We start from the raw sequence: 24,575 nt of genomic DNA, 5'->3' as shown, positions 1-24,575 counted from the left end.
TTGTTTTACGAATAATTTGGTACTTCACACTTGGTATTTCGAGTCAAATTGTCGTTGTGAACAATTACAACTTCAAATAAACCATAATATTATGCGAAAATGTAAAGAGTTAACTTACACTGTAAAAAATCACCTTGAGTGAACACATATTTCTCAGGGAGTGAATTTTTTGAGTTTTAGTCATCATTTTACTCAAATATGATCTCTATTTAATCAATAGCGATTGAATAAGCTCATTTTCGAGTTATAACCCCTAATTTTGAGTAATGGAATAGAAAAATTCACTTAAAAACTCATGTTATAGTTTAACACAATAAAATTTTGAGTGAAACCTCCTACTTTAGAGTATTTTCGCTCATACGTCATACGCGCTTCTTCGATACCGAATAAGCTATTCCCCTGTTCCTCAGTTTTTAATTATCTGTTCGAGTCGTAGGTTGTCTTGTCCCTCGAAGGTGCCAAGGTCACAAGCCCATAATGTGTATGTGTAAAGTGTGATGTAAAGTGTGACTGGCCGCGTGGCGTGGTGAAGCGAATACGAACTCATAACTCCTAAATATGTTTTATGTTAAAAACATTTTTTTTCACATCGCAGAAATCCACCCAACATAGCATAGATTCAAATTTGACTGCGTCCACTGATTGCCGCAATGCTCGAATGTTTCCTTGACTAATTAGCGTAGCGAAAATCTATATAGGTACTTTCCCTAAATCTGGAACTGGGAACTGGAACATTTGGCAGAATAACATTTTTTTTAATTTTCAGGAGGAAAAGTATCTGTTTTCCGAGGGATTTTCGTTATTAAAAGTTAGTTTAGAAATTAGAAATATTCCAGAATGTTGGTAGCCGAGCTGACAAATGCTCATATAAAGCGGATTTTTGCGATGTGATGCAACTTTTCTAGACGTCTAGCTTAAAAAGTTCCTGTATTTTTTCCAAACAGAGTTGAAAACATTTTAAAATGTTTTTGATATTATAATAATAGTGTTATATTTGGTTTTAATGGTTTTTGTCAAATAAAAATGACAAATAATAATATTTTTGAAGGTTCTACAGTTTTTCATTTGGTTTGTTAAAAAAACAAAATATTCTTAAAGATTTTTTTAAAAGCTATATGTAAGCTAACTTGTTATTTTATTACAAGTGAACAGATGCCTCCCAAAAGTGAATTATAGGAAATGGACATGTTCGAGACCATGTCCTAAACTGAAACTTACCATTGAAAGGAACCTGCCCACCTGTTATAAAATAATAAGTTAGTTTACATTTAACTTTTAAAAAAAACATTTAGAATATATTTCTCAATACTGAGTGAAATTAATACTCAGATATGAGTACTAATTGAGTTAAGTGTAACACAAATTTGAGTAAAAGTCACTCAATAAAAGTTGTACTTGAACTCAACACTTAGTAAGTTCACTCATTTTAAAGTGAATAAATTATCAAAATCGATCAAAATCCTACTCAAGGTGAACCATAATGAGTAAAAAAGGAGCTTCGTCTAATCTCGATTGAGTGAAAACACTTAGTGCTTTTCACTCTGAGAATTGAAGATTCACTCAGTTCTGTAGAGTGGAAATTTCACTCAATCGGGTGTGGACAGAAATTGAGAAAGTATTGAGTGAAATTGGAGTGAAATTTCACTATTTTTTTTACAGTGTATGATATGTAATTCTATCCGGAATGTCAATTCTATCAAACAAAGTAAAAATATACTGAGGGTGGCATTTAAAAATAAAATAAAAAGTTGTAGTCATTTCTGGCAAAACAGGAAGTGACCAAAAACAATTGAATACGTCAATTAATCCAATTTGTGTCATATACTAACATACCAAATCTCGTTTTTTTTATCTGAAGAAATAAAAAAAATACAGGGGGAGAGCCACTTTTGTGACGCACCCGGTATACATTCGAACACAAAACGGACGACTTAAGGTTGATTCTCACTATACCTTCCGTATCAGCTACCTTCCGTTTACATAAAATATTATATCATGTAAATGAATAGGACAATGCACACTATCCGTTCCGTTTCCCTTCCGTTCCATATCATTCCCTTCCATATATTTTTTTGGCGGACAGACTGAAGCGTATCGGAAACAACGTTGTCAAGTTCTTATATTTGTACCAGCTCTGTTAACATTTTGCTGATATTTATTTATTCTTTCACCTCATAATTAAGTCTATTACATTTTTCAAAAGATAAAAAATTTTTAAAATAAAACTTTCGTAATGACTGATAATAAACTGATACGGAACAGAAGCTTACGTATAGCATCAATACAATAAAAAATACAGAACGGATATGGAATGGAAACAGAAGGTATAGTGAGAATCAACCTTTAACGAGCATAAAAAAATACATGAGAGTAAAATTAAAGAGATAAAACAATCAAGTCAGGTATTGAAGACTTGATAACGGTCGTCGGATACATCTGACTGTAACGTTGTGTAAGTTCAATTAAATAAAGACAATGTAAGTTAGAAATTCTTTTAGTATCACTGATCGAAATACCAAGTGTTATAAGGTTCAATAATAATAAAATCTCTAGATTTGTCTATACAGGGTGGTCCGAACTGTATTCCGGAAACTTATATTCTGCACATAAAAATAAGTAAAAAAGTTTGTATAAAAAATGTATGTTCGAAAATGCTTAGTTTCGGAGATACAGGCTGTAGAAATTTCATTTTTATTTTGATTATTTCCAAATAATTTCTGAAGTAGCTTCAATATTTGGAGGAAAATTGGTGTCTGGGAGTTTTTTAACATGAGAAATTTGATTTTGATGTCAATATGACTCCTATTTGTAGGGGGCGCCACTTGATTGTGTTTTAACCTCGGTTTTAACTGTTTTGAAAAGTAATAACTTTTTGTTCATACCTGTATAAAACTACTGAGTGAAAAAGTGTACATTTTCGTGATTTTTTACGTCAAAAATGTCTCTTGGTAAAAATTGTTACGAGCAACCGTTCTCAAAATATTTAGAATGGAAATAGTCAATATATGTCATTATTGAAAAAAAATAAACATGTTGAGTAGATAATTATTTGACTGAAATGATAAATTTGGGAACTTTTTATTTTTTTATATTAATCATGAGTTTTTTTTTTTCGAAAAAATTATGATAAAACAGTTTCTGTGGAACTTTTGGCACAAAAAAATCTCAAATTTATGATTTGAGTCTAATAACTATTTAGTCAACATGTTTAATTTATGTCAATGATAACAGGTATTGATAACTTCGATTCCAAACATCTCGAGAACCATTACTCGTAGCGAATTTTACCAAGAGACCTTTTTTACGTAGAAAATGTCGCAAATGTATATTTTTTTACTGGTAGTTTTATACAGGTACCGACGAAAAGTTATTATTCTTCAAACAAGTTAGAAAATATGTAGGTAAGCCCTCTATAAGTAGAAGTCATATTGACATCAAAATCAAATTTCTCGTGTCAAAAAACTCCTAGAGACAAATTTTCATCCAAATATTAAAGTTACTTCATAAATTATTTGGAAAAATCGAAATAAAAATTAAACTTCTACACCCTGTATCTCCGAAACTAAGCATTTTAGGACATATATTTATACGAACTTTTTTACTTATTTTTATCTGCAGAACATGCTACCGGAATACAGCTCGGACCACCCTGTATATTATTTAATGTTTATTTTAGTACTTTCACAAATATCAACTTTTTAAAATTTTTACTTTGCTGTTGGGCATTTACTAACTTTATAACAAAAAAGAAATAAATCGTCACCTCGCTTTTCGCGAAAATAGCACCGGACACGGTTATACGAGGTGAAAAAAGGGGCAGTTCAGTGTAGGGGAGCGCGGGGTTCGGCGCGACCACCTCGTTAAACAAGTAATTAAAATGCATGGCGCGCGCTTGAATTGTGGCAGATTTTATAATGCGATTGGAGCGCATTGTTTCGCAACGAACGAATTTCTCGAAATGTTTAATTTACAATCCGTTTGCCGGCTGCCGCTGCAGCCTCTCTGTTTGACGAAGACTTTCGAGAGCCCGTTTGCCGTTTCGCTGTTTGCCTTTCTTTTCCGTAGGCTTAGGGCTGTTTGCCGAGAGTTCTCTGTGCTAAAACGGTCTTAACAATATAAAAAATTAATTTTGCCTGAAATATTCTAGTATACGAGGTCCTGCAGGAATAAACAATGAAAGAAACTCAGTCATATTCAAATCTAGAATGCCATTCTATCTGAAAAAGAATTCATTCGACCAATGTGTACTACCAGTCATGACCTATGCATGCGAAACCTGGACGCTTAAATGTTTATTCTCACTATACCTTCCGTATCAGCTACCTTCCGTTTACATAAAATATTATATCATGTAAATGAATTAGTGATGGGCAAAACTGTTATTTTTAGATAACAGTTAAAACTGTTATAGTTATTTATAAAAAAAACAGCTTAAAATAACAGCTTAAAAATAACAGTTTCTTTATTTTACTGCTAAATATCTGAAAGAGTTTGAGGCGGTCACCGCCAGGCGTATTAACGTAAATAAGTTACAACAATGACGTGCTCGGTAGTATTTCCAGGGTGTCAAAACATTTCTAAATATCGATTGTTATCTAAAATACCTCTCTAAAACCGGTGGTTGTTTACAAATAGGCGCTGTTTACAAATTGCGATATAAAAAAAACCAAAATTCCGCCAGTCGTCTATGCCGCCCTGCCCCTCGATCCGCGTAGATCCTGAATTGCGTAGCAGTGTACAGGGTGCATCTCACTCGACGGGCGAGAAGCTCTTAGTTATGATTTTACCATTTGCGGTCAAAAAATAGCAATATAAGAAAATGTGTAGTATATTCTTCATAAGTAAACCAACTACACAGTAGAGTTCGAATTAATTTTACACTTAAACTAGCGCCCGCGATTTCGTTCGCGTCGAATTAATAATTTCTAATGGTGATGATAAAGCAAAACGTCGAGCAGTTTAAGCAGAATCGTGGTTAATCAATTACTCAAGTTTTTGGAACACCCTGTATGATTTTTTAAAAAATTTCAAAATATGTTAAAAAAACCAAAATAAATTATGCGTGTCCAGGCGTTTTCCCGAAAGACTAACCATTTTTTAAATAACACATATTCTAATATTTGAGGGGCGTTTTCACCCTGTTGGAATTTGAAATTCGAGAAACCCCTCCTTATCAAACCTCAACCCCACAGTCAACCCGTTTGCCAAAAATCAGCTTTAAACGTCAAGCAGTTTAAACAGAATAGTGATTACTCAATGGTCATATTTTATGAAACACCCTGTATATATTTTTAAAAAATCTTAAAATGTGTAAAACAACATAATAAAATATACGTGTTTTAAGAGTTTTTCCGAAAAACTCACCGGTTTTTAAATAAAGAATATTCTAATATTTGAGAGTAGTTTCACCCCCTTAGAATTCGAGTTTCGAAAAATCCCTTCTTATCGAACCTCCACACAATAGTCAATCCGTTTACCAAAAATCAGCTTTTTACATCAAGGGCTTTAAGCAGGATCGTGATTAATCAATGACCAGATTTTTCAAACACCGTGTATACATTTTTAAAAAATCTTAAAATTTTATTCTGAAAATTTTTCAGAATAAATAAATACCTAAATATTGAAACTTAATAAGTAAGTAATGAAACATACAGCGCCATAATATCTCGACCTCCGACCGTTATGCTCGTAACAGGTTGAAACAGAATGTATCTAAAAGAACTGATGCGTTATTCTCCAACCTGTTTCGAACCTCCATCGACAATCGACCGATGCAGCAGCGTTCCTTTGCCACTCCGATTATCTCGACCGCCGCCCTGTTATGCTCGTAACAGGTTGAAAAACAACATATCTAAAATGGCTGCTTCTCCAACCCGTTGCTAACATTTTGCTGATATTTATATACCTATTATAGCTTTTTCAAAAGATACAAATTTTTAAAATAAAACTTTCGTAATGATATAAATTGTACAATAAAAAGTATGGAATTGATACGGAACGGAAGCTTACGTATAGCGTCAATACAATAAAAAATACGGAACGGATATGGAATGGAAACGGAAGGTATAGTGAGAATCAACCTTAAAACGGACATCATAAGGAAACTGCAGGTCGCACAACGTTTAATGAAACGAAATAGACTGGGAATAACCAAGAAAAACCGTAAAAGAATAGAGTGGATACGACAAAGACCCAGAAAATAGATATCATCTACAATCGAGTCAAATTCCCCAAATGGAAATGGACAGGACACCTGGTGAGAAGAACGGACATCAAATGGACCACAAAAATTACAGCATGGTACCCACGAGGAATTAAGAGACCTAGAAGAAGACCGAACCTGAGATGGGACCATGATATTAGGAAATTAGCAGGGATAACTTGGGCCCGCATAGGCAACAATCGACACCAACGATATTAACTACAAAGAGAGTATGCGAGGGAAGCTACACCATAATTGAAAATGGTTGAATAAGCTGAAAACGATGATGATGATGATAAAAAGGTCCTGCAACAAGAGTAAAAGGTGCGTCGTGCGCGCAAAAGGTTGAAAATAAATATATTTTTCATTTATTAATTAATATCTCTGAAATTATCGAAATATATTTACTCAGTTGAGAACCATTAATTATTGGAATATATTAAAATAATATATTAATTAAAATTACATCTATAAATATTAAAATAAAATATAAAATAGTAATGTAATAACTAAACAACAAGGAAACTTGTAGACAGTGATGAATTTAGCGCCCACTATATAAATGAAATATATTCTTATATTAAACAAATTTGATAGGACAGAAAGAACCGTACTCTAAAAATTAATTAGTTTGTTTTTTGAACACTTTGTGTTTTTTTTACATTTTATTTGTCGATAAATATATATCTAGTGTACTTCGGTATTACTGTATTAAATGATTTTAAACTAGAATTTGACGTGTTGTTTTACTGTAAATTTACAATTAATCTTGTAATGTTATGAGTTTTACTTGTCATGTGTAAAATTGGCAATTTTCATTGATTCAACTTGTTAGTTTGTTTGTGTTTTCGAGACTATCGTAGCATTTATTTGTCAATTTATAATTTTAGCATTGTCCTCCCGAAGAAGCTATATATAAATTGCGAAATATTGAGGTTCATCTGATAAATGAGTTCTTAATTATTGACCTGAATAGACCGCTAACCGTTTAAAAAGTATTTTCCTTATTTATATTTACTTATATCTTAAAATTACATAAAGTGGTCTGAAAGGAAGCCAAAAATGCAATAATACAGACTGTTCCATATAAAAAAATTATCCCGATCCACTCACACCTTTTTGGGCCACCCTATGGAAGTTAAAATATTTTCCAGAAATGCAATCTCGAACATACTTTAGGTCTGCATTTAAACAAAATTCTCAAGTTTTTTATACTAGGAGCTACAGATGCCCGACGCACTACTGCCGGACCCTGTATAGATCCTAAAATAAAGAGCTTGCTGAATGTAGATTGTATGGCTGATAGTGTTTCCTTGTGTTTCCCTTTCTTGAGTTGTAATTCATCATACAGTCTCAGGGCTTTGTCAAAATCCAGTATCTGAGGCAGTTTTACAGAGGTTAGTCGAGTACGTTTACAATCTAGTGATCTTCTTCTTCTTCTTCAAGTGTCATGTTCCTAGTGAACGTTGACGACTGCCATGTTAACAATATCTCTGTATCGCTCTCGATCTTGCGCTACATGGAGTAATTCAGCCGCACTCAATCCTGTCCATTGCCGCAAGTTCCTCAACCACGAAAGCCTCTTGCGCCCAATCCACTTCTTTCCTTCGATTTTTCCGTTAAGGATCAGTCGGAGAAATTCATATCGAGGTCCTCTGGTTATATGGTCACGGTATTCAAGTTTTCGTCGCTTGATAATATTCAGAAGTTGCCTATCGTGCTCCATTCTTCGAAGAACTTCTTCATTTCTGGTTCTGGTGGTCCAAGTCTAGTGATAGGAACTAATAAATATTCCATCCTACTATTTCAATCATTATGGATTGCCCCGTATGAATATCATTAAGAGTATTTTTATTAATTTATTAAAAAAGTTAAAGTTACTACAAACTCTGCTTTAAAAAATGCTGCCACGTTTAGCACGTAGATAAATCAATTTTCTTTTTATTTTCTAACGCAACCAAGATACATACATATAAAGTCGATCAGTCTTGCTCAGTGGCTTATAACGTCAGTGGTGCCCTCCAACAACATACACACACACATACACACCATGAGGCTGGAGACTAATCTAGACCACCGGTCAAGCCGTGTCAAGAAGAAAATTAATATGTCCACGATATTAATGACTTTCCACACACCGCCGACTCAATTTTCATGGTAATTCCACGGCTTATCTCCGGAGAAGCAATTTGGTCCAGATAACATTTGTTTCGAGGTCGTTTATTAGATTAAAGTAAGATTAAGTAAGTTCGTCGGGTCGCTACTGCTCAGTGAACATCAATAACGTGTGTCTTAATAAAAAATATGTGATATATTTTCCACATTTTTTAATCGCCCTATATTCCGTGGACATAGAACTACTACGTATTCTTGGAATCAAAATAAGTTTACTGGTCACAATTTACCTTTATACAAAAGTGCTTCGTTTGTTCGCTAGAGGGATTTAAAAACTTTAAACAACTTTAAAAAAATAAACACCTTTTTTTAAGATATTTATCTACGTCAGTGAGTTAAGAAGCTCTTAACTCACGCATTTTGAGTGAGTTAAGAGCTTCTTAACTCACGCATTTTCATTACCGCACTCCTTGTTTAGATGACTACCAAAGAAAAAAAAATATTTTGTAAAACATTTATTTTGCACTAAATACAAATAAACTGTTCTATTGATAATAATTATAAAAACATGAAAACTTATTTATTATAAATGTTAATGATACACTTTGAACAAGCTTTCAAGTAAATGCCTGATGAAGCAGGTACATTTCCCGAACTAGTATTCGATATATTAAAATTCTGATTCTGATGACTAGATTTTTTGATTTTTTAAACTAGTGACATCAATATTATTTACTCTCATATTGACATTTCCATGCATGGTGTTATTTGAACAAAGGTATTAAGGTAATTGATTTTTAGGATAGATATATAGTTAAGTAGAATAATTTTTAAAATTCATTGTGTGTTTTTATAGTTAGACGTAGATAAAATATTGTACAATACACGCGAGTTAACTCCATGAATATACCTTGTGTGGTTACACAACTCGTGCTACGCACTCGTTGTGCAACTTTCACACGCGTGTCTTAATGATGCTGTTAACTCACTTGTATCGTAAATATCTATAACATTTATGGGAAAGATGCCTATATTGAACCCGCACCTAAATTAGTTTTTCTATTAGAGGCAGTTTTCGAATATGGCTTTTGTGGATAAATCCTAAGGGTAACTACGTATGATTTTATATTTTGTGTACAGTTGATGTAGTATTTTCGCACTATACTCTTAGGCAGGGGCGTCCTGACGGGTGGAGCAGAGGAGCAGTTGCTCCAGGCAGCCAAATCTGAGGGCGGCCGTTTCGGTACAATTGTACTGAATTTGGTACATTTTGACCAAATTCGGTACGTCAGTACTACATTTTCGAAAATGGTCATTTTCGGTACGAAATTTCCAACAGTATAAATGCAACTAGTAAACTGCTTCAGAATGAGAAACTCGGCATCATTGAGTCCACAAAAGCTCTAAAATCTATCGACGACTATTTTGTCAAAATAAGGACTGACGACCATTTTAGACAAATATTAGTGGATTCTGCAGAGCTGGCAGAATAGCTGGAAATTGAAGCAGTTTTTACTAATCACATTAAAGGGCGTCCCCAAAAAAAACTAGACAGTTTTTGTATGAATCAGTGGATGAGCCAATTTTAGATCCGCAGGAAAAGTTTAAAATCGATTTTTTCTTTATTGTCCTGGATACGATCCATGAGGCTCTCCAGGAAAGTTTTGACCTGTTAAAAGCTCACTCGGACTATTTTTCGTTCTTATACGACTTCACAGTTCTCAGGAATATCAACCGAGAGGAAATAACAAAGCATTGTATGGATCTTCATCTCTATTTAAGGGACGGAGACAAATATGATATTATGGCCTAAAGCTTCGGGACGAGATTTTAGCGCTAATTGTTCTAATACCAGCAGATAATGCCGAAAACTTCAGTTCTCCAAAACAAACACTAAAATATTTAAAAATTCACGATCTGATTGGAAACTTTCCAAATATTTACTTCTCCATAAGAATCTTATTAACGCTGCCGGTTTCAGTGGCAACCGGAGAGAGAAGTTTTTCTAAACTCAAAATAATTGAGAATTACCTGAGATCAAGTATGACACAAGAACGATTAAGCGGATTATCTTTAATATCTATTGAGCACGAAATAGCGAACAGTCTAAACATCGACGATTTTGTTTTGTCTATGTTAGAGATTTTGTTTCTCAGGATTATGTCTATGTATTTATTACGATTGTTTTGTTAATAATTATTTATAGTAATTTATATTACCTAGTTTTAGGTGTTAGTTTGGCTAATGTACAGGGTGGGTCAAATTCGACGTTTTTAAATGGAAACACCCTTTTTTATAGGAGATAGACAAAAACTAATATCGGTGTCTGGAGCTCAATTTTTGTCAAAAACAGGATGGTGAAAACCGCATATCGATATCTGTTACCGTTTCGGAGTTACGGAGTGTTTTTCAAAAATATGCATTTTTAACATATCGCTGTAACTTTTTTGCTATGGAAAATTTTGTATTTTTATGAAAACATTCCCAAAGCACCTTTTTACGTAGAATTTAACGGTTTAAGTATAATTTTTTTAAAATTAATAATTTAAGAATTATCAACAGAAAATTTGATTTTTTATATGGGACACCATGTATATTTTTAATTTATTGAAAAGAATTTAAAATTACCTTTCCAAAAATATAACACACTTGATATTTTGCTCGATTCCTCTTCGAGATATAGAGTATATAAAAATTCGCCCGCTTTAAATAAGTAGGCTTTGAACGGCTTCGGCTGTAATGCAAAAAAAATCTAGCTGTGAGCATCAATTAAAACGAAAATAATATTTGCTACGAGAGATGCAGAATTTTATAACAATTTAAAATATATTTAACCAACATCAACACATTTAAACTATATCTAATAACAATAAAAATAAATAGCAAATCAACACATGAGATTTTGCTACAGGTGTTCGACATATCGACCGTCTTCTGTTATGGACAGACGGGACAGTTTTCGAACATTTCTCGCGGAATTCATTAACTCAGTGGAGGTGTAAGATACCCTCTCATAACTGCTAAGTATTTCTAATTCTTGTCTAGATTATACGGAAGAATAAGGAACCTTATTCGTCCGCAAATATATCCATAGCATTAGATCCATGGGCACTAAGTCAGGCGGCCTCGACGGCCAACGGCTGGGATCTTGGTTTGCTATTCAATTATTCTTGAAATTCGCTGCAAAAATTTGCTGATAACTTCAGCGTTCAAAGACGGTGCGTCGTCTTGCTGGAAAAATATGTTTTCGAATTCCATTAAGGGCATATCATCAATAAGGGGTTGAAAGCCTACTAGTTAAAAGTGGCAAACTTTTAAAAATTCTGGATTTCGAAGGAGATTATATTATAATTTATTTATTTTTATTTTGATTTTTTATATGATTATATTATAATTATTATTATAGAATATCAAGTAAGCTATATTTTTGGAAAGGTAATTTTAAATTCTTTTTAGTTAATTAAAAATATAGAGGGTGTCCCAAATAAAAAATCAATTTTTCTGTTGATAACTCTTAAATTATTAAATTTAAAAAATTATACTTAAACCATTAAATTCTACGTAAAAAGGTGCTTTGGAAATGTTTTCATAGAAAAACAAAATTTTCCATAGCAAAAAAGTTACAGCGATTTGTTAAAAATGCACATTTTTGAAAAACACCCCGTAACTCCGAATCTGTAACAGATATTGATTTGCGGTTTTCACCATAATGTTTTTGATGAAAATTGAGCTCCAGACACCGATATTAGTTTTCGTCTATCTCCTATAGAAAAGGATGTTTCCATTTAAAAGCGTCGAATTTGACCCACCCTGTACACCTTATACTGTTTTTTTATTCTTGTTAGGTACCATGTGACGCTCCTTTTAAATACAAAATTTAAATGCTAATTCTGAAAATATTGCAATATTTATTTCCTTTTTTTTAGAAAGGGTGTGATAATATTTCTTACCGTCTGTGGCACACTTTCATATTTTATTTTCACTCCTGATTCTTCGGATCAAACTTCGTACTAATAAAAAAACGGTTGTCTGTAGGGGGGGAGGGGGCGCATTTTTTCGGGTTTGCTACAGGCGGCCGACAGTCTAAGGACTGCACTGCTCTTAGGCCTCATTTGTGAAAAAGTAAGTTTAAATTAATAACGCTACGTGTGCGTTTAAATCTTATAATTATGTGTATTTTCCGCATAACAGTCTGAAATAATTCTCTTTTCTATGTGAGAGTAGACTAGAAATTTCACAGACAAATTGCCTAATTTGAACCGACTAAATTTTCTGAATTTGAACCAGTTGAATTTAGAGATTGAAACAAAATAAGACCAATCAGATTATATGGACCTATGGTCTTTCAGTTAATTTTTATCAATATGCGTTTTATATCAAAATATATAAAACGAAGACAATATGGGCTCTGGACAGAAAAAATATGGCTTAAACTATCAAGGATTACAAAAAAGCCAAAATTGGTCTAAACGAATGTGCTCGACGATATGGCAAATCAACTATATTAAGACATGCAAGGGGCACTAAACTAGCTAAGGTTACTGTCAAGAAACTAGGTAAAAAGGTATTTATTTTACAAAAAAAATCGGTCGTCGGTTGGGTTGGAAAATATTTATACGAAAATTTATCTAGGGGTGGGGGTAGTTTTTACCCTTCCCGTACTTTTTCTTGATTTTTGTGAAAGTCAAATGTTAAAGCACTAAGCAAAACATATTTATGTTTTGCAAAGCATATTTAAATTTTGGGTATTTACCCAAAATTTCATTCAAATCCGAATAACGGTTCTTATAATATCTGAAAAAATATGTTTATTTTTTATAGTTTGATACCCCCTAACGGACAAACGAAGCACTTTTGTATAGAGGTAAATTGTGTGCAACTAACTTATGTTGATTCCAAAAAATACGTAGTAGTTCTATATCCACGGAATATTAGGACAACCTGTATACCGTATGACCGAATAAAAATGGCGTCAAACACGGCTGGGGAATGGCAGTCGATAATAATTTTGTCGAGGCCAATCTCTAGACGTCATTAACTAAAAATTGACATTTTGTTTAAAACATGTATTTTTTTTATTTCAGTTTTATGGAACCAGATGGCAGTAGACGTACAGTCCATTACACAGCAGAACCTCACACAGGATTTAATGCCGTAGTTCACAGAACTCCACCTCAAGGCAACTAAAGAAACATGTTCCTTACTCTTCTGTATTTCTTCACTGTGATGTTCCTCCTACTCTAACTTAATCTTGATATTCTCTAGCTTTTTTGTATTACTTTTTTGTTACATTTTCTATGTAAGATCCCTGTATATTTATTTATTAAGACTAAATGTGTTTTAAAATATCAATAAATGCTTTTAAAATATGTCGAAGTTTAATTGTTGTATTGTGAATAAATAACTGAAATATCCTGACTAATACAGAGCCCTCAACAATGAAGTAGGACTACTAAAATTTGGTAGGTAAGTTTTCTAGGGGCGAAGAAAAAGATATATGTAAAGATATTTGAGTTAGATGCTACAGGGTATTCTAAATATATTTATGAATTTCGACTATTCAAAAATTAAAAAATCTCAATTTTTTTAAATGATAGTGTCCATGGTAACGTCCATGGTAAAAAAAGGAACAATTATTATCAAAATTTGATGTCTATTAACCAAGTTCAGAATTTTAATTTTGGTACTATAAACCAAAATGGTACAAAGGACTGCGATTTTAGTTTATTTGAGTAATGTTGATTAATATAGACTAATAATAACAATTGTAACTAGTTACTAAACTACTTGTTAATGAGTAATAATAAATATTTTTGTTTTGTCATCGCAACTATAATGTTTTAGCAAAATAAAACACTAAATCACGACAATACACCAAAACACTTTTACTTTTACACTGGACGCGCGTTTCGCTAACCATATAGATTATAAACTGAACTTTATAATCATCTGCTGATGATGCTAACATGGTTAGCGAAACGCGCGTCCAGTGTAAAAGTAAAAGTGTTTTGGTGTATTGTGGTGATTTAGTGTTTTATTTTGCTGTGTAACACCAAAGGTTCCAACCCTCAACTGTAATCTTATAATGTTTTAGCATAAATCAAAATAAAAAAATGCAAAAATTGAAAAACTCAGAATAAGTCGCAAACTATTAGAAATAGGTATATGAAATACTTAATAAAACTTGAAGAATTTTATATTACAGTTGAGGGTTGGAACCTTTGGTGTTACACAGCAAAATAAAAACACTAAATCACCACAATACACCAAAACACTTTTACTTTTACATTGGACGCGCGTTTCGCTAACCATGTTAGCATCATCAGCAGATGATTATAAACTAAAGTACAATCTACAAGTTGAGCGTTTATATACTCGCTCAGTGGGCAACGAGTGGACGTGGCAAAATCTAGCCAACCGAGTCAGAGCCAACTGAGCGTAACAGTTAGATTTCCGCCACTAGAGTAGGAGGAACAAAGAACTTGAAGGAATTGGACCGTTGACTCTGTTCATACTATCTTTACATTTATTAATTCTGATGCTTTCATATGCATCTAATTGCCTGTAATTTGAGACTTGTTTAATTAATTTTAAATTATTAAGATCTATACAATGTTCATTATCAACAATATGTTCGGCAACGCAAGATTTATCCGGTCTACCATATCTTATCTGAGCTAAATGTTTTTTAAATCTAGTTAATATTGATCTTCTAGTTTGCCCAACATATTTCTGATTACAATCTTTACAAGAAATTTCATAAATACCCGACCTTTCCAGTGGAGGTGTTTTATCTTTTGGATTACCTAATAATTGTTGTAATTTATTATTAACACTATACACAAGTTTATAATTGACATTCTTAAAAATTCCTTTTAGACCACGGGATAACTCTCTATCAAACGATATCGAAAAATATTTAGACGTATCTTTCTCCACTTGAAAAGTCGAATTTTCAGAAATCATTAACCTATACCTACGTTTTCTAATTAATTTATCAACTAGTGAAGGAGAATATCCATTACACTCAGCTACATTCCTTATGTAATCTCTTTCTATTTCATATCTTTCGTTGGAAAGTGGGAAACTAAGTAATCTATGAACTAAGAAATTTAAACTAGCCATTTTATGTTCAACACTATGATGTGATTCCTTAGGAATATATCTGCGTGTGGTCGTATTTTTCCTATAGATATCAAATTCCAGGCAATTATTAGTATTTCTAATAACTAATACATCTAGAAATGGTAATCTGTCGTTGTTCTCAATTTCATGCGTAAATTTAATGGAAGGAAAACGATTATTTAACTTAGAAATAAAATTATCTATGGTGTCTGAATGTGTGTCAAAAACAGCAAAAATATCATCCACATACCTAAACCATACTCTTGGAAAATACTCAAACTGATTCTTAGCCTCCACTTCAAACCTGCTCATGAATAAATTAGCCAAAAATGGAGACAATGGATTACCCATTGCTGTACCTTCCCGCTGTTCAAAAAATTTGTTATTAAATTGAAAACAATTTTGTTTCATACATAACGATGTAAGCTCAATATATTCACTCACAGTTTTGTTGTCGAAACCATTTGCGTTCAGTAATTCCTTTAAGTAGCCTAAAGTATGTGGAATTGGAACACTTGCGAACAACGAAGATACATCAAAAGAGACCAAAATTTCACCTTCATGCAATGTTATATCTTTAATTTTGTTAATGAATTCAATATTATTTTTAACTGAGAAAGAAGGTTCATGATCAGGTAAATTTTCGAACTCCCTTGATAACCATTTTGCCAAATTATAAGTCGGAGAACCTACAGCCGAAACAATTGGGCGCATAGACTTGTCCGGTTTATGAATTTTGGCAAAGCATACAAGCCCCCAGTAATGAGGGATTGGATACTTGCAATTTCCTCTTTAAAGAAAGATCAATAAGGGTGTTACATTCTTTTAGAGTTTTTTGAACGTCTGCTACCATCTTAGACAAAGGATTCTTTTTCAAATTTATGTAGGGGCCATTATCGATTAAGTTGTTAACCTTATCGTAATAGTCTTTTTTATCTAATATAACAACCTTATTTCCCTTATCAGCTTTTAGATAGAAACACTCTTTGTTACGCAAACTCTTGACAATATTGTGCTCTTTGTTAGATTTTAGTGAATTACTTGAAACGATATTTTTTGATAACTGATTTCTACAAGCCTCTCTTGTAAATACTTTAGAAGCCTCGGGCAAGTGCTGAATAGTGAACAACAAAATTGTATGCTTTGCCAAAAATTCATAAACCGGACAAGTCTATGCGCCCAATTGTTTCGGCTGTAGGTTCTCCGACTTATAATTTGGCAAAATGGTTATCAAGGGAGTTCGAAAATTTACCTGATCATGAACCTTCTTTCTCAGTTAAAAATAATATTGAATTCATTAACAAAATTAAAGGTATAACATTGCATGAAGGTGAAATTTTGGTCTCCTTTGATGTATCTTCGTTGTTCCCAAGTGCTCCAATTCCACATACTTTAGGCTATTTGAAGGAATTACTGAACGCAAATGGTCTCGACAACAAAACTGTGATTGAATATATTGAGCTTACATCGTTATGTATGAAACAAAACTGTTTTCAATTTAATAACAACTTTTTTGAACAGCGGGAAGGTACAGCAATGGGTAATCCATTGTCTCCATTTTTGGCTAATTTATTCATGAGCAGGTTTGAAGTGGAAGCTAAGAATCAGTTTAAGTATTTTCCAAGAGTATGGGTTAGGTATGTGGATGATATTTTTGTTGTTTTTGACACACATTGAGACACCATAGATAATTTTATTTCTAAGTTAAATAATCGTTTTCCTTCCATTAAATTTACGCATGAAATTGAGAACAACGACAGATTACCATTTCTAGATGTATTAGTTATTAGAAATACTAATAATTGCGTGGAATTTGATATCTATAGGAAAAATACCACACGCTGATATATTCCTAATGAATCACATCATAGTGTTGAACATAAAATGGCTAGTTTAAATTTCTTAGTTCATAGATTACTTAGTTTCCCACTTTCCAACGAAAGAAATGAAATAGAAAGAGATTACATTAGGAATGTAGCTGAGTGTAATGGATATTCTCCTTCACTAGTTGATAAATTAATTAGAAAACGTAGGTATAGCTTAATGATTTCCTGAAAATTCGACTTTTCAAGTGGAGGAAGATACGTCTAAATATTTTTCGATACCGTTTGATAGAGAGTTATCCTGTGGTCTAAAAGTAATTTTTAAGAATGTCAATTATAAACTTGTGTATAGTGCTAATAATAAATTACAACAATTATTAGGCAATACAAAGGATAAAACACCTCCACTGGAAAGGTCGGGTATTTATGAAATTTCTTGTAAAGATTGTAATCAGAAATATGTTTGGCAAACTAGAAGATCAATATTAACTAGATTTAAAGAACATTTAGCTCAGATAGGATATGGTAGACCGGATAAATCTTGCGTTGCCGAACATATTGTTGATAATGAACATTGTATAGATCTTAATAATTTAAAATTAATTAAACAAGTCTCAAATTACAGGCAATTAGATGCATATGAAAGCATCAGAATTAATAAATGTAAAGATAGTATGAACAGAGTCAACGGTCCAATTAAATCAAGTTCTTTGTTCCTACTACTCTAGTGGCGGAAATCTAACTGTTACGCTCAGTTGGCTCTGACTCGGTTGGCTAGATTTTGCCACGCCCACTCGGTGCCCACTGAGCGAGTATATAAACGCTCAACTTGTAGATTGTACTTTAGTTTATAATCATCTGCTGATGATGCTAACATGGTTAGCGAAACGCGCGTCCAGTATAAAAGTAAAAGTGTTTTGGTGTATTGTGGTGATTTAGTGTTTTTATTTTGCTTTTTATTTTATTTTGTTGAAGAATTTTGTAAAATGTATAAGAAAAAATATATAGGGTGTGCCGTTTAAAAAAATGTTATTTTATAATTTTAAGTAGTTGAAATACATAATTATATTTTAACACCCTATAGCATCTTAATAAGTTATCTTTACATATATATTTTCCTTCATCTTTAAAAAACTCTCCTACCAAATTTAGTAGTCCAACTTCAGAAACCATGGAATCACTGACAATTTTTTACCAAACTGAAATCTAACATTTCTTTAAATAAATTGAAATGTAAAAACTATTAATTTTAGAGATATAACATTTTATATAAAAAAAGTTATAGAATTTAAGACAGAATCTAAAAATAAAATAAAAAAATAGCCGTGTTGTATTTTAAAAAAAATATATTAATATTTTTTTACAAAATCCGCCAAATTTTTTTTTGGAGCACCTTAACCTACCGTATAATTTTACTATTTAACATTGTTCTGCAAACGAGATAATGGATTTTACTCTATCGTTGACTCACCCTGTACTGTATTGTTAGCATTCATCACCTTCCGAAAGCACTCTGTACAAAGCAATTAAGTAAATTCTTTGACCCCCACCAGTGACCCTATAAAATAAAACCTTTGTTTTTCTTTCGCATATTTTTCATCCCTCTAAAAACCTCCATGACACAGCACCGTCGAGCATTCGCCTGTCACTCACTCACGTTTGTTGCAAAAATCGGCCAACCGGACCAAAAAAAGCGTACACATCGCGCCAAACAGCCGAAATAAAAACAGGGAAAGTAAAACAACGAAACAGAAACAAACGAACACACGGAGAAAGAGAGAGAGAGAATGGTAAAACCGGGTTTTCGTCAATTTTTAAAGCTAATGGAAACCGCCCAAAAAATCCTCATTAAAAGTTTTTCTTTTTTTCTTATTCTCTGGTTATTATACGTTGAGGATTGTGAAATATTTGGAAAGTTTTTTTCTCTTCACTTCTTTTGCAGAAATAAAGTACAAAAGAGGTTTATTTATTTTAATATTTTTCATATAATAACTCAATAATTAACAGCATTCAAAGCTGACAAGACAAAAACTTTTTCTATATTAAATATGAACAAAATGTTTTAAAGCCTACACTAGAGAAGTATAAAGACTAATAAAACAAGCTTGAAGAATCTAAAACCAGATGATTTCTAAGCAACTGTTTTCTTGTTAACTTTTTTGGGTATAAATTTAGATGCACTTTTTCAAGTTAAATTTTTAAAATATTTTTTACTTTTTTGCACTTCTGGTTTCACCTTGGTTGGATAAAAAAAACACTTTCCTGTAATCTTAGATGTATTCCTAACATTTCATTTTTTGAATTATCCCCTTATCTCTATTCTTTTATAAGCTACACATTTTTAAATAAAGTATTGATTTCAGAGATTCTTTCATTGACAAAAAGAATAATTTTATCCTAATTTTAATAGCGTGTATGTCTACCTCTCGAAGCAATAACAGCTCGAGGTCTTCGTCGTATTAAATGAATAAGGGTAGTTACTCTTTCTTGATCTATAGCTAGATCAAAAAAACCCTTTACAAGAGCTAAAACTAGCATTAGCGGAGATTCCTCCGTTAATGCTTGCCATAGCTCTTGTAAAGTTTGTGAGAGAATAGAACGACGACGAACAGCTCTTTTAAGTTCATCGTACAAATTTTCGATTGGATTGAAGTCGGGACTACCCCCAAGGAGGCCATCCTCATGTTTTGATAACGGCCAGTGATATATCAGACTGAAACATTTTCTAAAACTTTAACATTAAAGAGAATGCCAATCCAAGATGATATTAATTTCATAAATATTTTTGTTTAATTATTTACCGACATTCCTTGGCTCTAGATTCTTTCGACCTCAAAGACATTTAACTCCTTCACAGAAAGACGTGTTTAGACCCCAGAAAATATTGATTATATTGATTATCTCCTCATTTCATATCGTCCACACCGTAACCCGTCACGGGACCTCACCTTAATTAAAGTTCTGTTAATTTGGGCTCGTCGCTAATGAATGGCAGCGGCTTAAAAGAAAAGGGAGAGAGGTTACCATGTGGCCGACCACGAAGACGAAGTATCGGGAAGGAACTTGGGAGAATTTCGGAAAGTTTGCATGTTTTGGGACTCTGTTCGGGATTGTTAAATCGGGACTCGCCTCGAGAAACTAACTGAAAGGACCGCATGAAGAGTTGGATAGGAGGAACAGAGGGGGAAGCATTGAGACGTCGTCTTTCTACTCAAAGAAAAACTTGGAGGAGACAAAATGTCTGGAACGGGAAGGGGTGAGAGGGGACTGGTAGCAATCTTTTCTATAAATAAACGAATGAGGTTGGGGAGGGGAGGTTCTTTATTCTGCATTGTTCGGAAAGAGTTTTAATACTCTGAATATATTTCCATAGAACCAAAAGTTTTAGGATTTAGATTGGTTAATTTTTAATAATGGTCAGTGATATATCTGACTGAAACGTTTTGCAAAACTTGAAAATTAAAGATACTGCCTATCCAAGAAGATGTGGTATTTTATAAATATTTTGCTATTTTGGTTTTATTATTCACGCAGAAACATACTGAATTTTTGAGACATTCTTTGCCTCTAGATCCCTTCGACCTCCAAGACATTTAATTGCTTCACAGAAAGACATGTTTAGACCCCAGAAAAGATTGATTATCTCCTCTTTTCATCTCGTCCAAACCGTAACCCGTCACGGGACCGCTCTCTAATTAAAGTTTTGTTAATTTGGGATCGTCGCTAATGAATGGCAGCGGCTTAAAAGAAAAAGGGGAGAGGTTACCATGTGGCCGACTACGAAGACGAAGTATCGGGAAGGAACTTGGGAAATTTTCGGAAAGTTTGCATGTTTTTGGAACTTGTCTGGGATTGTTAAATCGGGACTTGCCTCGAGAACCTAACTGAAAGGACCGCATGAAGAGCTGGATAAGAGGAACAGAGGGGGAAGGCATTGAGACGTCGTCTTTCTACTCAAAGGAAATCTTGGAGGAGACAAAATGTCTGGAACGGGAAGGGGTGAGAGGGGATTGGCAGCAATCTTTTCTCTAAATAAACGAAGGAGATTGGGGAGGAAAGGCTCTTTATTCTCCATTGTTCGGAAAGAGTTTTAATACTTTGAATATATTTCCATTAAAGAAATGTTTCTTTTAATGATTGCAGTATAATAGAAGAAAATCGTATAAAGTCGTATGCATCTTGGATTTTTTGTAATATTTATTTAATTCTATGTTTGACTATTATTTCTTGCTACAATTTTTAATAATAATTTACTTTATAAGTTCAGTAAATCAACTTTTACAGTATGATTGACATGTCCATTTCCGTATTGACGAGTCCAGAATTTCGCAACCAATATTGTAAAAGTTAATTAAGGACTAATGACGTACAGAACAATATTCTATTTCAAACTGTTTGGATCAAATCTATGCTTAAATAATTGAATGGTTTTTAATCCGTATCTGTATGTTTTGCATACTATTGTATTTACTTACTTGTGGAAAATATAAGTCAAAACTTTTTGAAGAAGTTAAAAAGCGAAAAAAAATTACGCCAATAAATTGACACGAATCAAATTTTTCGATCGATAATTTGTTTTACCGTCAGTACCAATCACTAATCCTAAAATCCCTTAACACAGTATCACCAACTATTACAATCATTGTTGATCGCTTCGTATAAATATACCGACCTGGTCATTTTAGAAGTGTGCTCTGGATTTTAACGTGTAAGACAGTGATGTAGGCAGATTAATGACAAATCAAATGTAAAAGAAAAAAAAAAAAAGAAAAAAAAAATTAAAAGAGAAAAAAGTTGGGTTGATACATTTTTTCTACTCGGTATTGCCGGATTTTGCATCAAAATTTCAAACCGCACGAGTAGGCGTTTCCGGAAAATGTTGCATCTAGGGCCGGAACTTTATTTTAGAACTTTTTTTATTAGAATTAGTTACTCATTTTACTACAGTTGTAATGGATAATATTTAGCTTAGATATATTACCTTCATTTCAGTAGTATACATGAAATGTTTATAACGTACCGTACTAATAACGAATACGTTAACTACAAGTACGTTAAGTGTTTTATAACGTCCAGCAGCCGTCTCGACAGAAATCATGAAGGAAATGGGAGATGGACGTTGCCACGACGCGCGACGTTAGTAGTGGGAATATGATCATTGTTGGCAATTTAAAAATATTGACTTTGGTGGCCTACGCGGTGACTCGATGTGACGGTGGCGGTACATTATGGTGAGAATAGCGCTTAACACGTTTCACTGACGATATGTTGGTTCATTCCATTCAGAATGTTGGGTTCCAATCGACCCATAATTAAGAAAAATCTTGATGATTTAGTCCATTTAGAGGCATCATCGGTTCGAAACGCCGATGACGTCATCCTGTAGCCCGTCCCCAATTATGCAGAAATCGACCCACATTTTTCTTCAATATCAAATCCTTAGTCCCACTCTGACGAAGATGTAAACGAAACGTCGCGTCGTATCCAACTTTGAGTGAGGCCCTGTGTACATAAAAAAGTCCTAGATTTAATTTTAATTTATTGAAAATAGAATAAAAGAACTCTACCCTAATTGAAAGTACTCTTTCAAGGCTGTTAAGGTTAACTTTACACTATCGCAATTCGCTTTGGTATTAAAATGTGTGCCAGAGTACCAAATTTCAAGAAAAAAGGTTTACTAATGTTCTTAAAAAAAAACAAAATATATTATTTTTATTTAACCTTTCACTCTTTTTTCCATTACGATATGATAGTTCATTCCATTCAGAATGTTATTTTCTACCAAATAAAGTAAAAAAGTACCGAGAGTAGGTACCATTTAAAAATCAATAGTTGTAGTAATTTCTGGTAAAACAGAAAGCCAACGAAACCAATTAAATACGTCAATCAATCCCCATTTATGTTATACTAACATATCAAATTTCGTTTTCTTATCTAAAAAAAAAATAAAAAAGTTATGAAGATGAGCCACTTTTGAAAAACCCGGTATAATATACTCAAAATCTGTACAGTACATAACACGGAAAGACACGATTTTATCGCATCGTATTTCATTTTCCGCACGGCTTAACCCCATATCCATATTGTTTACGTACATGCATGTTTATGTACGACATCGTTTAGCAAAAAACCGTTGCGGGATAGTGTCTCCGCCGCGCCGCCGCCGGAAAATAAAGATGAAGTGGAAAATTACCTCGGCCCCGGCGACCGACGCTTCTTTTAAGGCGCCACTAAAATTGATGCTCTATATTTTACGTGCTAGGTGACGGGGACGAAACTACCCCGGAAACTACCGCTGGGAAAGCGAGGGACATCGGGAAAACACGATTTCTGAGTTACTTAAATTTATGACGGGGAATCACCGAGGGCGAGGTTTGACGACGATGTATGTTGTGTTGTACTGAAACTTAAATTGGTTTGATAAATTTATGCTAACATCATTTATCTAAAAAAATAGTTACATTATATAAAAAAAATTGTGTGTGCACTATGTGCGCATATTTGAAGAGAAACTTCTTACTAACAGGTATTAAATTGAAGGGTTTGAAGGATATAAATTTTTTATGAATGCCTTTTATAAACTTCCAAATATTTACTTAAAGTTAGTTTAGAAGTAGAGTTAAAACCGTATACTAGTTAAACTTTATAATTTTGCTACTGCTACTAATATATATATATATATATATATATATATATATATATATATATATATATATATATATATATATATATATATATATATATATATATATACTATATATATATATATATATACTATATACTACTGTATACTGCTACTAACCAACAATTTGTTTTGTGTGGTCTGTGGTCTGTTTTTGTTTAAATGTTTTGTTCATTATTCATATTGACGATTTATTTTTAAATTAATGTTAATCGTTAAGCAGCCAGTAAACTCATAGAATATGTATGTTTTTTGCATAATCGAAATTGTCACTCTAAATTTGTCATAACCAAACTGTCACTCTAAGTCGGTGTCTTTTTTAGACAGATGTAACTTCTCACGATTCAATTCATTATTCGAATTTTCAGAATGTTGTTATCAAAAATTTCATCTTAAAATAAATTTTAATCAATCACAATTGTTTATCTCCATCATTTGCCGTATTAATAACACAGAAATTACAGCTCAATTACAAACAATTCATTATTTATAGTGATTTACAGTAATTTTATTAAATTATAGGAATATTCTCGTTGATTATTGGTTTGAAATAAATATGACAGTGTCCTCCAAATAAAATGCGAGTTACTAACTCTTAATTCTAATTCTGAGCTGGCACATTAGGTAG

At 32.9% G+C, this 24,575-nt stretch overlaps 1 protein-coding gene across 1 annotated transcript in view; it reads left to right on the top strand.

The window, feature by feature from the left end:
* The window catches only part of LOC115877914 (larval cuticle protein A2B-like), a 51,788-nt gene extending 38,166 nt beyond the window's left edge, over nucleotides 1–13,622 (top strand). The window contains exon 4 of the mRNA XM_030894263.1: nucleotides 13,402–13,622. Within this exon, the coding sequence (XP_030750123.1) occupies nucleotides 13,402–13,504 (103 nt within the window). The 3' untranslated portion in view covers nucleotides 13,505–13,622. The remainder of the gene's footprint in view (nucleotides 1–13,401) is intronic.
* Nucleotides 13,623–24,575: the final 10,953 nt, after the last annotated feature.

The sequence above is a fragment of the Sitophilus oryzae genome, unplaced genomic scaffold (genome assembly GCF_002938485.1).
Source record: "Sitophilus oryzae breed Bouriz unplaced genomic scaffold, Soryzae_2.0 scaffold_1499_pilon_pilon, whole genome shotgun sequence".
NCBI lineage: Eukaryota > Metazoa > Arthropoda > Insecta > Coleoptera > Curculionidae > Sitophilus > Sitophilus oryzae.
The sequence above is the reverse complement of the archived record's forward strand: the minus strand, read 5'-3'. Positions and strand labels throughout refer to the sequence as shown.